This window comes from Photinus pyralis, unplaced genomic scaffold (assembly GCF_008802855.1).
Source record: "Photinus pyralis isolate 1611_PpyrPB1 unplaced genomic scaffold, Ppyr1.3 Ppyr1.4_LG6, whole genome shotgun sequence".
Lineage (NCBI taxonomy): Eukaryota > Metazoa > Arthropoda > Insecta > Coleoptera > Lampyridae > Photinus > Photinus pyralis.
The window spans coordinates 14,338,054-14,353,783 of NW_022170663.1; the positions used below are offsets into that span (position 1 = coordinate 14,338,054).

Genomic DNA, 15,730 nt, shown 5'->3' on the forward strand with positions numbered 1-15,730 from the left:
TTTGAAGGTTTTTGATTCTCCACGAAAAAATCCAGATAAAAACCTACAATGTACTTATTTAAGAAACTCCTATCCTTCTCCAATGAGAACTTTCCAGCATTTCTAATTACCCTACGTCCATTTGGAAGGAATCAGTGATGGTCAAAAGCCATCTGAAATCTATATACCTATGGTTCCTGTCGCTCCGTTAAATGTTATCCCTTGAATATGCACGTCAAGAAAAATTCGATCCAAGATAAATTCCCATTTTAGTTGTCTCCGGCATCATCGCCCCCTCGAAACTCTACAGCGACACTGGTATACTCGTGTAGAAATTTGCTGACAAAAACTTACGTTGAGAAAAACTTTACTCCAAAAGCTCTAAAAGCAATCAACGTAAAAACTCGTCGCTCTAAATCTGGGGGTTGTAATCCATTTCGCATATAAACGAAAACTGATTTTAGGGATCGACAAGGTCTAAAAATCAGCCCCTATTTAAAATTAACACAAGTACCCATTTGAAACTTTGAAGGTACTGTATGAGTCGTGTTACGCATGGAGTATCTCTATGGTGTTACTTGTACCACTAATATATTTTTTTCTCTGACCTCCCCGGTACTACGTTTTTCTACAAAAGCGCCCAAACTGTCATAATTGGGTTTTAGAAAAGGGCAGGTGAATCTTACTTTCCTGTAGAGTATGTTAACACTAAGGGTGTTTAGAGAACGACATAGCACCAGGGGGTCTGGGGCAGCGACGGACCTATGGGGGAGGGGGGGCAAGGGGGCAGGCTGCCCCTCCAATAGTTATAACTAGTTGGCAATTTTGAGAGTTGGTAATTTTCATTACCAGTTGGCGAATGCCGCGAAAGTAAGTAAATCGTAAATGTAATAAATCGACCAGTGGCGTATTTACGGGGAGGGATGAAGGGGATATATCGCCCCCCCCCCCCAGAAGAATTGAGTTATCATCATTGCTATTAGGTATTTAGGTAATACTCCGCTATCCGCTCCGCCCACTGTAAAATAGAGGCAATAATTATAGGTATATATAGAGAGCAATTTTGGTTTTGGTTAAAGTCTAAAATCACTAAAATCTAAATATTTTGTAGTATTCAGTATTCACTATTCAGTGAGTGATCAGTGTTGGCAGTCAACGATTTGGCTATTCGGCATCGATCGGCAATTCGCTACATTGATGCCCAAAATAACAAATAGGGTGAGGTACCTGCGTCCTGCCTTTCACGAAATGACGAAAATAAGAATTTTAAATTTTAAAAACAGGAATTTTTGTTGCCCATAACTTTTGATGGAGACGTCTAATCGAAAAAGTACGAATCGTTTTGGATTCTACGCACCCGAATTAATCAGAAAAAGTTTTTTCCCAAGAAATTTTGGTGCAGTCGATTTTTGGAAAAAAAAAGGTTATACACTGCCTTTTTTTGCCCCGAAAAAAAATTGTCTCAGATCGACCGGAAAAAAATATTTTCTTATAGAATGTGGCCTGTAGAATCCATAATTCCAAACAGTTCCAAGATCGGACTACTAGATCAAAAGTTACAGCCCTTTGAATTTTTTGTCGAAATTGGTTTTTTGCCCATAAATATACCTATTATTCAAAGTTTTCGTTGACTAATTAAAGCAAAAGCCATAAAGGGGCCTGTCAGCAGTAAGAAATAAAATACCGTTCTAATCTAATCTTTTTCGCCTGTACAATAATAAATAGATAAATGACTACCAGCATCAGCAACCTGCAACCCAATTTCTATTTCTTACCCCCCCCCCCCCTTCTAGTACGCACTGGGTGACTGTATGTGCCACGAACTTGTTTAATCCCCCCCCCCAGAATAAATTTCTACGTACGCCACTGAAATCGACTATTGGAGGAATGAGGAATGACAACGAAAAGGTTTTGAAAATGTCATGTCTGCCCCCCCCCCAATTTTTTTGTCTAGGTCCGTCCCTGATCTGGGGAGTATGGAAAGCCCCTCCCGTGCAGTAGTACCTTCAGTCATTGAATGCTTCAGTTAAAGAGGATAATTGTTTCTCTATTACCCCCAATAACCTCAGTTTAGCTTTTGAGAAAATTTAATCCAATTGTCGTGTGCTCAGGGGTATTCCATGCCCCCCAGACCCCCGGTACTACATATTTCCACAAAAGGGTGACTGTCATAATTGGTTTTTGAAAAAGGACAAATGAATCTTTCTTTCCGGTAGAGTATGTTAACACTAAACGTTTTTGGGGAACAACGTAATAAAGGTACCTTTACACTATCATATTTCTCATGTGATTTGTCATATGATAAGTAACAAGCATTTAGATTTGTGTTTACACTATAGGTACTATTTTTGGTATTATGACTGTCATAAGACAAATCATAAGGAAATAATATGGAAATAATACGTAAATCGTGGAATAGGGATGTTTCTATTTCTGCATGACAAATGACATGACTTATTTTAAATGTCCAAGTGATCCCGCCCTTTTATGGTTACTTTTCGCATTTTGCTGTTGTACTCTGAAAAAGCTGAATACTTGAGTAAACCAGTAAACTTTTGATTATATCATTGACTATAGGTGTGTATAATGAATGATTATAGGTATATTAGTCACTAACGAAAGAATAAATTATATAAACAATAAATCGAGCAATAAATATATACGAGTATACTGGTATTTGGTTGTCTGGTTGTAGTGGTGTTTTCAGACACACATTGTCAAATAGTGTCTTGATTGGTAATTAACCCTTCAAATGTTTGGGGTAATCTTTCAAATAAGGGTACACTGATCCTTAATGTCGACCAAGGGGACGACTCTGTTTGCTTTGTTAATGAAACGCATAACGGAGAAATTATTTTTAAAATAATTGTTAAACTTTGAGGCACTTTAGAAGTTCACCTATTTGTGCTTTACAAGTGATTTTTTTGAGTTCTAAGTTAGCCTGAAGGTACTTTTTTGTTGAATACTTATTGTGATAATTAGCGATTTATTTTAATACAGAAGTTAACCGCAGAAAATTGCTTATTTGCCAATTTATTTAAAATTTTTCGGGATCCCGCAAATACCGGGTTCCCGCGGGATTAACATCTAACGATCCCGCAAATACCGAGATTGAGATTTTGCTGCGGAATTGCATTCCCTAGCTGTAACTTTTGGACTAGTAGCCCAATCTTGGAACTGTTTGAAATTATGAATTCTACAGGCCACGTTCTATAAGAAAAATTTTTCCCGGGACGATCTGAGACAATTTTTTTTTCGGGGCAAAAAAAAGGCAGTGTATAACCTTCCTTTTTTCCAAAAATCGACTGCACCCAAATTTCTCGGGAAAACACTTTTTCTTATTAATTTTGGTGCGTAGAATCCAAAACAATTCGTACTTTTTCGATCAGACTTCTCAATCAAAAGTTATAGGCTAGAAACCAATTTCGAAAGAAAATTCAAAGGGCTGTAACTTTTGAACTAGTAGCCCAATCTTGGAACTTGGAACATTTTAATTTAGAGAAGTTATATAGGTTTCGTAACTTCTTGTATTAGAGTCATATGAAAAACCTGTCAAGTGTAAAGTAAAACATTAAAACTTATACGAAAAATATGTTGGTAGTAAATATCATACAACATACCATATAAAAAATCATGTGAGATATAGTGTAAAGGTACCTTAACACCGAGGGGTGGTATTTTTTAATTTAACAAAATGTATAGGCCTTTATTCAAAAATCTACATCTCTTATATCGACTGGAAAACGAATTTCATTGGTAGATTCTGGAGTCCTAAAGAAACTAAAATTAAATTTGTGACAATCTAAAAGCTTCATCTAAAGTTATTCTAAATAAAACGATTTTTACCACCGTACGTTAGTAAGGGAGGTTTTGCATTGGGGTAAAAAATGACTCCCCACTTTTTTTAAGGAAATACACGTTTTTAAAGCACCAGCAATATGAATTCTCTTCTAAACACTATTGTATCAGGATTGCACAAGGGCAAGAACATTTATTGACCGAGATATTCTCGTGATTTTTAATGTTTTTCAAAAATTGTTATATCAGAATGCAAAAAAGTGTAATTTTTATCGACCGACATCTAACACTGTTTTCTTGCTCAAATTTCTCTAAAAAAATTGCTGATATAAGGCGTAGGGATGTGACGACCCCACCGCCCATCTCCATTTGGTGATGCAATCAGTCACACCGGCAGAATTTCCTATGCTTTTTTTGAGTCTGCAAACCGGAGCCCCTCTTTTTGAGTCACATACTTTCTCAACTTATTTGTAAAAGTTTCGGGTCTTTACGCTTACAGCTTCTGAATATCTCCGATTTGGCGATCAGAGATCATTTAAAAATTGTGGAAAAGTTAAAAGACAAAAAACTTTGAAATGATTAATTCTAACGTGTCTAATTTATCCACGCAAAAAAATACGGATTATCGCGAGGGAGTAATAATCAGTTAACGTCGAGTATAACGCATTCCGTTAAGAGATTTAAACGGCTATACGTGGTCAAGGACAAACCAATTACGCGCGCCGGTATATTTTCGTTACCTTAAATACGTAATGTTAAAAATTCAATTCAGTTGCTTGCTGTCCGTGAAATCAAAGGGAAGACTGAACTTGTAAGAAGTGCAAAATTGTTACATGGTGAAGAGCTCTCCTGTTTTACCTCAATGCAACAGTTCTCTTACTAACTTGCGGGTGGTAAAAAAGAGATTTAATTAGGAAATTGCCTAAATGGAGAATGATGCAGTTCGCTGCAGTTCTAACGCAGTTTAGCAAATTGAGATGCAAGAAGGTGCTTCGTGATATTTTTGAGGTAAATTTTTTTTTAATATTCATTGCATTGCGCAAATCAATTCAAAGGGTGTTTTTATCTAGAAAGGAAAAGGCTTAGCTAGTGTGCTGGACGCACTTGGGTTTGGATTTGGAATTACTTAAAATAATCACACTAAAATCCATTCTTTAAAAAAACTATATTTTTGCGCATCATTTCACCATACTTTTAACCCTACTTGTTGGGTATCACATGAGATTTGTTAAAAAAGGGGCTCAAGCATTAAAGTTCATTTTTTACTGTATTAATGACATTCCAGGAGTCACAATGCAAAGAATCCCAAAATTGAGTTACATTGTTGTCTTTCTCATGCTTCACAGTAACGTCTTTGTGTCTAACGAGTGTGTAACTATACTGATCATTTGTTGGTTGAAAATTGATGTCCTGATATTTAGGTACTCCGTCCTTAGCAAAGTTGGTGACGATGTCTACAAGACATGATTTCATCCATTCGTCATTTGCAGATAATTTAGCACCGTTATATACCACATGCCTTAAGAAAAATGAATCGTACATCAGTAACACATCAGCGCCATGGTTTACGCCTTTGTAAGTAATATTGAACACCTTGTTCCATAGTAAGTCACCTTCGTAATCGTAAATGTAAATGTAAATGGGCGACTTTGTAACCTGAGCTTGCATTTGTATAGATTTCTCCATTGGAACTTGGAATAGCCTATCCCCAATCGCTTTTAGTACGCCGCTATCTGTAACCGCCGATTCGGCGAAGTAAAATGATGTAATTTTCTCCGCGATTTTGATTGTATCTTGCTCTGCTACGGTATCACAATAGTTCAGAATATATGGCATGTATTTGTGCCAGTCGGTAATCACGCTGTCCATATCACTACAGGCGTAAAAGAATATCAGTCCTTCATCGGCCGTAATTGACGTAAACCAAGGAATGTCGCTCACATATCCCCTTTCTAGTAATGTGTAGGGATGTTCATTTAAGAATGCCGTTTCCGAGCCTGAAGATTTTTCAATTACTGGCGAAAATGGAGTGACTGGAAAACCGCAATGCTCGTACAGGTGGATTATATTTTCGCACAAGGTTTGCGCCGATTTAGTTTTCAGGCAGTCCACCATCACTCTTGTCGACGTAAGGCTACACCCCAGTAATTTCGCCAATTTTTTCGCCACTCTTAGAGGGTCGTTGTTGATAGCCCAAGGAGACAGCGCCGTTCCACTGTGCGAAATACCTCTATGGAACAGTCCACGAGACTGGGGCGAAAAGTAGTGGAGATGCACCGACGCGGCCCCTGCAGAGGCACCAGTTAGCGTGATAGACTTTGTATTCCCTCCAAAATGTCCAATGTTGGAATTCACCCACTTCAGCGCAAGAACCTGGTCCTTCATCCCGTTGTTACCAGGCACAACACCATCCCCTGTGCTCAAGAAGCCGAAAACCCCTAACCTGTAGCTTAAACTTACGTACACAATGTCCCTGTCCATTACAAAATCGGGGCCGGCAATATCGGGGTCGCCCATCATAAAGCCTCCGCCGTGAATATGCACCATGACGGCCAAATTTTGAGTGGATCTATTTTCTAAGATGGGTACGTATACGTTTAGGTACAGGCAGTCTTCCTCTTCGTTTGCCAGGTCCAGTTTGAGATGCTGCGCGCATCCACGTACGGTCGTCGCCTCCAAGGTTCCCGACCATGGCTCCGCGGGTTGCGGTGGTTCAAATCTTAAGTTACCGACGGGAGGTTTCGCGTAGGGAATGCCCTCGAACGCCAAAAATTTGCGATTGTCGTACGAGTACCTGTACGAGCCCTTGACCGTTCCCAATTCTGTCCGCACAACGGCCGATTCCTCTTCTGCTGCATTGCCTAAAAGCAGAAGGATGAACTTATACTTTAAGTGGGTTGTTTAAATAAATTCTGACGCCACAGCTACTGCATACCCTAAATAATCAATCTATTTTTAGCGAAAATGGTAAAACCGAGACGCTTATGTTTTCTACCCGTCTGTCTGTCGGCCAACTCTTCTTGGTCCCATGGAAACTTTGTATATGTGTAAGTTTACAAAGTATTTTAATCTTGCAGTTTACGTTTAACTACGTAGCTGAATATTAAAAAATGAATTTAAAGGATCACTGAGCAACAACCTTTGATCGTATTTACTCATTTTATAAGAATTTCAGTGTACTTATGATATCCCAATCCAAAATGACAGTACGTACAACAAATTTTAAATGCTTAAAACTGTAAAGTAACATGCTGACCTCGCCCAAACAGGTACCATGGGTTTTGCAAAGTATTGACGTAATGGTAAAATTAAAAAAAATTAGCATTAAATGTGAAATCTTACCTACATAGAATAACACAAGTATGAAAATTACAATTCTTTCCATTACGTTTGCTGCAGCTAGCACTTTGTTAAAATGCATATACCCCACTTCTTGGTGCGCGAAATGTCCCCTTTTTCTGGGGGCTGAAATGCGGAGTAGCGAAAAATTTCGTCCTACCCGCGGTTTTACTTTTTGTAACAATACAGCAGGTTTTAGTGTTAACAATAACTAAACCTTGGAAATAACTTGCCACATAAAGCGATGGGAAGATAGTTCTCATGATTTATTTATATATTTTATATCCATCTTAGGCAGATATTATTTATTTATTGTATTTATGCCATTGTTAAGTTAAATTATAACAGATCCTAAGAAGGCTACTGTAATTCTTCTTCGCATTGTTACTACACTGAAGTCAAAGAGGGTATAAACAATATGGGAAGTTTACTAATGAAATTGATTAATGCCCTTTTTTAACGTTTGCTGTTAACTCTATCTGACAGTCAGCTCTCGTGGAAACAAATGTACCTATTCATTTGAGGGTTGTTTATAATAAGATAAAAAAATCGACTATAATTGGAATAAAAATGATCCCGCCGATTTCTAACACAAAATGTTTAAACTTTGAAGGTTTTTGACAATTGCGATTCGGTTTTCTCCACTAAAATTTGATGTTGAGAATAATGTCTCTCTGCAAAAGAAATCCAGATAGAATGAACTTATTTAAAAACCTCCTAATTTGATTTTTAAATTGCCAAATGGATTTTCTCCCAAAGCCAAGCGTGAAAGCTACAATGAGAACTTTCCCTTTTGTTAGTAGAACGAACTAACCCAGATTCCCGATCTGTCAGCAGCTAGAAACGTCCCTTTAAGAGGAATGTATGATAACCAAAAGCCATCTACTTCCAGCAACTTAATGAACCATATCAGAGGCGGATTTAGAGGGGGGCACGGGCCCAGGGCGGCAAATTTTGGGGGGGCGGAAAATTGTTTTGATTAATCCAATAAATTGTTGAATAATCAAATAAAAATACTTATTACTTATAAGCATTTTGTTCTGTAGTCGAAATGTCCACGAACCAATAAACTCCCTTAGATTGCGATTTTATTTTTTAGCCATAGGATTTATGAAGTTGTGGGCTATTTTTGTGGTAAGAATGATCTAGGGGCGGCAAGTTTTCCAAAGCCCCTGGGCGGCAAAAGTCAAATCCGCCACTGAACCATATACCACATACTTGCAAAGCAAGCGGTCGCGTGAAATCTATTTATGGAAGCTACTAGGTCTCCGTCGCTCCGCTAAATTTCACATGCCCGTCAAGAGAAACTTGCTCCAATTTTTCTCCGGTATATTCACCCTCTAGAATTTCGGCTCTGGTATAGGTACTCGTGCAAAAAATATTCTCCCCGTCAAATTCACTCGGTACGGAATCTCGGAATAATCATTGTCTCCATAATCCTCTAACTTAGGAATATTCGCCCGCGAAGTGTTCGCCATCGATTAGGTATTCGCTCTCAGGATATTCGTATACAAGGAGAAGAGTAGAAATTTGCTGAAAAAATCGCGCCTTTCGGATGTTCGCTTCTCAAAATCAATTCGCGTTAAGACAATACTTTACTCCAAAAGCAATCGAGCTAAAAGGAGGCCCGTCTCTCGAAATCGGCGATTCCCAAGGTGGTAGAGGAGTTCAAATCAGTTTCCCAGGGGTCGAGCGTCGAGATAAACGAAAGCAGATTTTGATGGTCGACGAGGTCTAAAAATCGACCCCTATTAATTCCCACAAGTTATTATTTGAAACTTTCAAGATACTGTATGAGTCCTGTTACGTGTACCTACCAATAATAATCGTTGACAAGTTCGTGCAAGATTATGAATTCAGGCACGTTTTGACGCATATGAGTTATATGCCAGAACCCCTAATCACATGCACGCCACTGGAGGGATTAACTTCCGCCTTAATAGAACTCGAAAAGCCTCGAAGTTGCATTTCTCTCGCATATTATCTAAAACAAATACTCCCCAGCATTACCTTGAGCTAATGAGGACTCGATAATGTTTTCTCTATTGCTCCCAACAACCTTATTTTAGTTTTTGAGGAAATGTAATCAAATGTTCGTATGCTGGAAGGACACCCCTCGGTACTATTTCCCACAAAAGCGCTCAGACTGTCATAATTGGTTTTTAGAAAAGGACAGATGAATCTTTATTTCCTGTAGAGTATGTTAACACTACGCGTTTTTTTGGGATCAGCGTAACACGGGGGGGGGGGGGGGCTCTGAAGAGAACTATAGGAAGTCGAAAAATTGCAATGTTTATTGGAGGACAACTTCTAAAAGCTGTTTTCCTACTCAAATTCTTCCTAAAAATTACTGTAAGATATAAGGCGTAGGGATGTGACGACCCCACCGCCCATGTCCATTTGGTGATGTAAGCAGTCACGCAGGCAGAAGTTCCAGTGGCGATTTTGAAGCAGCAAACCTGTCCCTCTCTTTGAGTCACGTACTTTTATCGAGCTTTTTATTTATGTACTCGTATTTATGTATTTATTTATTAAACATGGTGTATATTGCTCATACGTGGGATTAGATTACTTATTTTAGTTTTTATTTAAATGGTAGGGGGCGAATGAAGAAAACGCATCAACAGTTGCAGTATTTCATTGATAAGAAGCAATTTTGTTGGTGGTAATTATTGAGAAAGTGTAGTAAGGATCCTTACTGGGTGATTTTTGGGATCCATTCGGTCTTGGGCAAGGAGATTAGTTAGTACGTAGTACAAGATATTAGCATTCAACGTAAAACTCGTTACCACCAATCTGTTGTGAAAGCTAATAAGGAATTTTGAAACTCTCTCTATTCTCACCAGGGGTATATTTAGGAATTCCTTGTTAGTCTATCACAAAAAGAGATGGTCCAAAAAAAAACATACTTGTTTTGTAATTATATTTAAATACCTTTCACCAAAGAGTAATTATTAAGTATTCTTTGCTTTCACTTATATAACTTAGATTTTTTTCTTATGTCTGACATGACAATATTATGTGTACCTACCACATTTGGTTTCAATCGGTTCAGCCCTTTAACCGAAAATGAGAATACAGGTAGACAGACCGACATCATCAATTTCGGGTGTATTTCCGTCAAAAAAGTGGAGGGTTATTTTTTACCTCAATGCAATAGTTCCCTTACTAACTTGTGGGTGATAGAAGAGAGACTTATTTAGGAAATTCTCTCTTATGTATTGCGTTCTTTTCTGCGAACAACTGGGAAATTTATTACATTGGGCATTGGATTTGGAATTATTTAAAATAATCACACTGAAATCTATTCTTTAAAAAAAACTTTATTTTTGTATGTACATCATTTCACCGATATTTTCACCCTGCTTGTTGGGTATCACATGAGATTTGTTAAAAAAGAGGCTCACATATGAAACGTTAAAGTTCATCTTTTACTGTATTAATGTAATTCCAGGAGTCACAATGCAAAGAGTCCCAAAACTGAATTACATTGTTGTCTTTCTCATGCTTCACAGTAACGTCTTTGTGCCTAACGAGTGTGTAACTATACTGATCATTTGTTGGTTGAAAATTGTTGTCCTCATATTTAGGTACTCCGTCCTTAGCAAAGTTGGTGACGATGTCTACAAGACATGATTTCATCCATTCGTCATTCGCAGATAATTTAGCACCCTTATATACCACATGCCTTAAGAAAAACGAATCGTACATCAGTAACCCATCAGCGCCATGGTTTGCGCCCTTGTAAGTGATATTGAACACCTTGTTCCATAGTAAGTCACCTTCGTAATCGTAAATGTAAAGGTAAATGGGCGACTTTGTAACCTGGGCTTGCATTTGTATAGATTTCTCCATTGGAACTTGGAATAGCCTGTCCCCAATCGCTTTTAGTACGCCGCTATCTGTAACCGTCGATTCGGCGAAGTAAAATGATGTAATTTTCTCCGCGATTTTGATTCTATCTTGCTCTGCTACGGTATCACAATAGTTCAAAATATACGGCATGTATTTGTGCCAGTCGGTAATCACGCTGTCCATATTATTGCAGAAGTAAGAAAATATCAGGCCTTCATCGGCCGTAATTGACGTAAACCAAGGAATGTCGCTCACATCTCCCCTTTCTAGTAACGTGTAGGGATGTTCATTTAAGAATGCCGTTTCCGAGCCTGAAGATTTTTCAATTACTGGCGAAAATGGGGTGACCGGAAAACCGCAATACTCGTAAAGGGGGATCGTATTTTCGCACAAAGTTTGCGCCGATTTAGTTTTCAGGCAGTCCACCATCACTCTTGTCGACGTAAGGCTACACCCCACTAGTTTCGCCAATTTTTTCGTCACTCTCAGAGGGTCGTTGTGGATAGCCCAAGGAGCCAGCGCCGTTCCACTGTGCGATATACCTCTATGGAACAGTCCACGAGATTGAGGCGAAAAGTAGTGGAGATGCACCGATGCGGCTCCTGCAGAGACACCAGTTAGCGTGATAGATTTTGTATTCCCTCCAAAATGTCCAATGTTGGAATTCACCCACTTCAGCGCAAGAACCTGGTCCTTCATTCCGTTGTTGCCAGGCACAACACCATCACCCGTGCTCAAGAAGCCGAAGACTCCTAGCCTGTAGCTTAAACTTACGTACATAACATCCCTGTCCATCACGAAATCGGGTCCGGCACTACTGGGGTCGCCCACCATAAAGCCTCCGCCGTGAATGTGCACCATGACGGCCAAATGTTGCGTGGATCTATTTTCCAAGATAGGCACGTATACGTTTAGGTACAGGCAGTCTTCCTCTTCGTTTGCCAGGCCCGGTTGGAGATGCTGCGCGCATCCGCGTGCAGTCGTCGCCTCCAAAGTCCCCGACCACGGCTCCGCGGGTTGCGGTGGTTCAAATCTTAAGTTACCAACGGGAGGTTTCGCGTAGGGAATGCCCTCGAACGCCAAAAATTTGCGATTGTCGTACGAGTACCTGTAGTGGCCCTTGACAATTCCCAAATCTGTCCGCACGACGACCGATTCCTCTTCTGATGCATTTGCTAAAAGCAGAAGAATGAGTTTATGGTTTAACTGGGTTATTTCACTAAGCGTTTAAAGATTTGAGAACTTTAACGCCACAGTTACTGCATATCCCGAACAATGGTCAAACTGAGACCCGCATGATGTGCAGGTTCAAAATATTTTAATCTTGCTGGTTCCGTTACTACGTAGCTGAATATTATAAAAATGAGTAAAGTATCACCGAGCAACAACTTTTGATGGTATTTACTCATTTTTTTAATTTTTATTTACGCAGTACGTATACCCACAACGGCCACAACAAATTTTAAATGGCTAGAATTGTAGATTAAAATGCTGACCTCGGTACCATGGGTTTGGCAAAATATTGACGTAATCGAAAAATTAAAAAATTAGCATTCAATGTGAAGTCTTACCTAGATAGAATAATACAAATATAAAAATTGCGATTCCTTCCATTGTGTTTGCTGCACAGTTTCAACTCTCAAACTAACACTAGCAATGCGTATACCCCACTTCCTGGCGCGCGAATCTATTGTGCGGATTTAGTTACAAAGTCCTATTTATTATAATCGTCCCTCTCTATTATCATTACATTTGATTATACTGTTTACACTGATAGATCATAGTGTAAACAGTTTTAATATCATTAAGTAGGTACACACACATTATAATACGATTAATATTGTAAGGTTTCTGTAAAAGGCGTCAATAAGGACTTTCCCATTACTAATTATAAAAGCTGACAAATTTTGTAACAATTCTAATAAGCACAGATTCGAGTTTGGTTGATATCTTGATTCCACTCAAATGCCTGAAGATTTTCATCTTGATTTTGGCTTTTTATTAAAAACTCACACCTCCGATCTCAGTCATTGTAGTTTTAGGAACAAATACCTAATTGGAAAACAGATACTTATAGCGTTTCTGACTTCGTTTGGACTTTGGAGGAATGGGTGTTGTGCCAAACTTTGCTGAGGCCTCTTTATAGTAAGTCACCATTGACGGCATTGAATGTTTTGCCTTTATTAGTTACCTCAGAACCATATAGAAGGCATGCCAGGCCAGGGAGAGCAGCAGATTTGCGTAATCCTAGTGACTTATGGATATAGGAGCTATATTTCAAAACACTTTTTCAGTCCCTGTCCAAGGAAAATTCCAAAATGAGAAATTCGCCTTAAGGGCTAAAATCAAAACTGGTGCGTTCTGTATCCTTATGTGCTATTAGACGAAGAGCCAGTGACCACTTTTAGGTTGTCATGCAAATTCTCACAGTAAATCCTCTATTAGTCCAGTAACTATATACATCAGACCATGCGTCAAATCCGGTAGTTCTGATTTTTTGTGGGATTGCTTATGTTATTAACCCAATGTATAATTCAAGTTTTCGAACTCGAGCGGCGAACGCAACATAATAGTCAAATATACTAAAAACCGAGGAATTTTCGTTTTCTTTTCAGATTTTGACGATTTTAACCCTGAAGGACCAGTTTGTCGAAAATAACTACTAATGAATACGCTTTGAAAGTAGACTAAATTGTTTACAACAATTTGAGGCTACAACCGTTTCTATAGACGTAACAGTTTACGAGATAATGCTTTTCAAAGTTTATCGATTTTTTCAAAGTCGAAAATTGTTAGCACTATTTTGTTGTTCTGTAATTTTATAAAAGAAAACGAGAGGTGTAAATGATATTCTTAATTAAACTTCAAAACAGTAATTTTATAAAAAGAAATTTTGTTTGACTTCCATCTAAGCATATTTTCCCTTCTTGGACGAGCACGGTTGAGCATCGTCCATTTCCTCACTTGAAAGGTTTGTGGCTGGATTGTCAATATCTTGTGTAACATCTCTCCACAATACATCCTCCACCATTTCTAGATCAGAAAAAAATCAGGGAAAATAAAAAACGGCATCAAAATTATTGTAAAGTAAAAATATCCAGCACTGAACTGAACAGAACTAAATCAAACGATTACACTCTTGGATCTTTGACATTAACAGCTAATGATTGTTCGACAGTTTAGTTGGCAACAGAAACTACCACCTCACACAATTCTTTATTCGTTTTATTTTTCAGCGTAATACCGCCCATTCTTGGCATCTGTGTAAAACAGAATAGAAACGTCACCCATAAAGTATTGTGAAAGATTTTTGAATTCGAAAAATTGACAATCTTTGAAAAGCATTATCTCGGAATCTATTACACCTATACAAACAGATGTGGGCTTAAATTATAGCAAATTTGGTCTGCTTTGAAAACTTATTGAACCGTTATTGGCGAAAAACTGGTCCTTCAGGATTAAAATCGTCAAGATCGGAAAAGAAAACGAAAATATTTGACTATGTTGCGTTCGCCGCTCGAGGTCGAAAACTTGAATTAGGTATACATTGGGTTAACAACATAAGCAATCCCACAAAAAATCAGAACTACCGGATTTGACGCTTGGTACCCCCCATTTTTAGGAACAAAGTTAACTGGACTATATGCCTACTGAATACAGAGTGGCCAACGAGAAGTATACAGAGGGCTTTTAGGGTATTAAATTTAGACATTTCGAAAAATCCTCGAACACGTCAATTTTGTATTCGAGGGGGACAACTTTTGGAATACAAATCACGAACCCAAGTTTTCACCCCTCTACGTAGGGAGTTTAAGCCCTAAAATTTTAAATGGAATCCTATAGCAAATGGCACATTATTTGAAAGCCAATTTAATCGCGATTACTAATCTGCTTTGCTTTTTAAATTCTATTGATTCGTTTCGGATGCAAGAACATAAATCACTTGTTGTCTTGGGCAAGACAGCACAAGACAAGACAAGAAGCAAGAACTTCTTGTGCGAATCACTATTCAATAGCTATAAAGGAAAGTGTGAAATTTCGTGACTTTTGAAATGAAAACCTAAAATTGGTCACTGGCTTGGCTTGGCTTGGCCGAATTTCTACATTAAGAGTCTGTCTGTGGCCTGTAGAGTCCATAATTTCAAACAGTTCCAAGATTGGGCTACTATTTCAAAAGTTACAGCTCTTTGAATTTTTGTTCAAAATTGGTTTCTAGTCTATAACTTTTGATTGAGAAGTCTAATCGAAAAAGTACGAATTGTTTTGGATTCTACGCACCAAAATTAATAAGAAAAAGTGTTTTTCCGAGAAATTTTGGTGCAGTCGTTTTTTGCAAAAAAGGAAGGTAATACCATTGAATTTATACTATTCAATGGTAATACACTGCTTTTTTTTGCCCCGAAAAGAAAATTGTCTCAGGTCGTCCCGGAAAAAAAATTTTCCTATAGAACGTGGCCTGTAAAATCCATAATTTCAAACAGTTCCAAGATTGGGCTACTAGTTCAAAAGTTACAGCCCTTTGAATTTTTTTTCGAAATTGGTTTCTAGTCTATAACTTTTGATTGAGAAATCTAATCGAAAAAGTACGAATTGTTTTGGATTCTACGCACCAAAATTAATAAGAAAAAGTGTTTTCCCGAGAAATTTTGGTGTAGTCGATTTTTGGTAAAAAAAGAAGGTTATACACTGCCTTTTTTTGAGGCCCGAAAAAAAAATTGTCTCAGATCGACCCGGAAAAAAATTTTCTTATAGAATGTGG

At 38.2% G+C, this 15,730-nt stretch overlaps 2 protein-coding genes across 2 annotated transcripts; both read right to left on the reverse strand.

Annotated features, from left to right (window-relative positions):
* Positions 1 to 4,925: 4,925 nt before the first annotated feature.
* LOC116175126 (venom carboxylesterase-6-like) lies at positions 4,926 to 7,326 on the reverse strand. Its single transcript, XM_031493234.1, has 2 exons — positions 7,120 to 7,326; positions 4,926 to 6,638 (listed from the first exon to the last, which is right to left on the reverse strand). The coding sequence occupies exons 1-2, from the start codon at positions 7,196 to 7,198 to the stop codon at positions 5,026 to 5,028; spliced, it is 1,692 nt and encodes a 563-aa protein (XP_031349094.1). The 5' UTR covers positions 7,199 to 7,326; the 3' UTR covers positions 4,926 to 5,025.
* Positions 7,327 to 10,421: 3,095 nt separating this feature from the next.
* LOC116174771 (venom carboxylesterase-6-like) lies at positions 10,422 to 12,695 on the reverse strand. The gene is made up of 2 exons (XM_031492758.1): positions 12,543 to 12,695; positions 10,422 to 12,146 (listed from the first exon to the last, which is right to left on the reverse strand). The coding sequence occupies exons 1-2, from the start codon at positions 12,583 to 12,585 to the stop codon at positions 10,534 to 10,536; spliced, it is 1,656 nt and encodes a 551-aa protein (XP_031348618.1). The 5' UTR covers positions 12,586 to 12,695; the 3' UTR covers positions 10,422 to 10,533.
* Between the last annotated feature and the right edge of the window lie 3,035 nt (positions 12,696 to 15,730).

Coding starts and splice junctions, on each gene's coding strand:
- LOC116175126 (XM_031493234.1), bottom strand. CDS start 7,198: ATGCATTTTAACAAAGTGCTAGCTGCAGCAAACGTAATGGAAAGAATT. Junction 6,639..7,119: donor ACTTGTGTTATTCTATGTAG/GTAAGATTTCAC, acceptor TTCTGCTTTTAG/GCAATGCAGCAGAAGAGGAA.
- LOC116174771 (XM_031492758.1), bottom strand. CDS start 12,585: ATGGAAGGAATCGCAATTTTTATATTTGTATTATTCTATCTAG. Junction 12,147..12,542: donor ATTTGTATTATTCTATCTAG/GTAAGACTTCAC, acceptor TTCTGCTTTTAG/CAAATGCATCAGAAGAGGAA.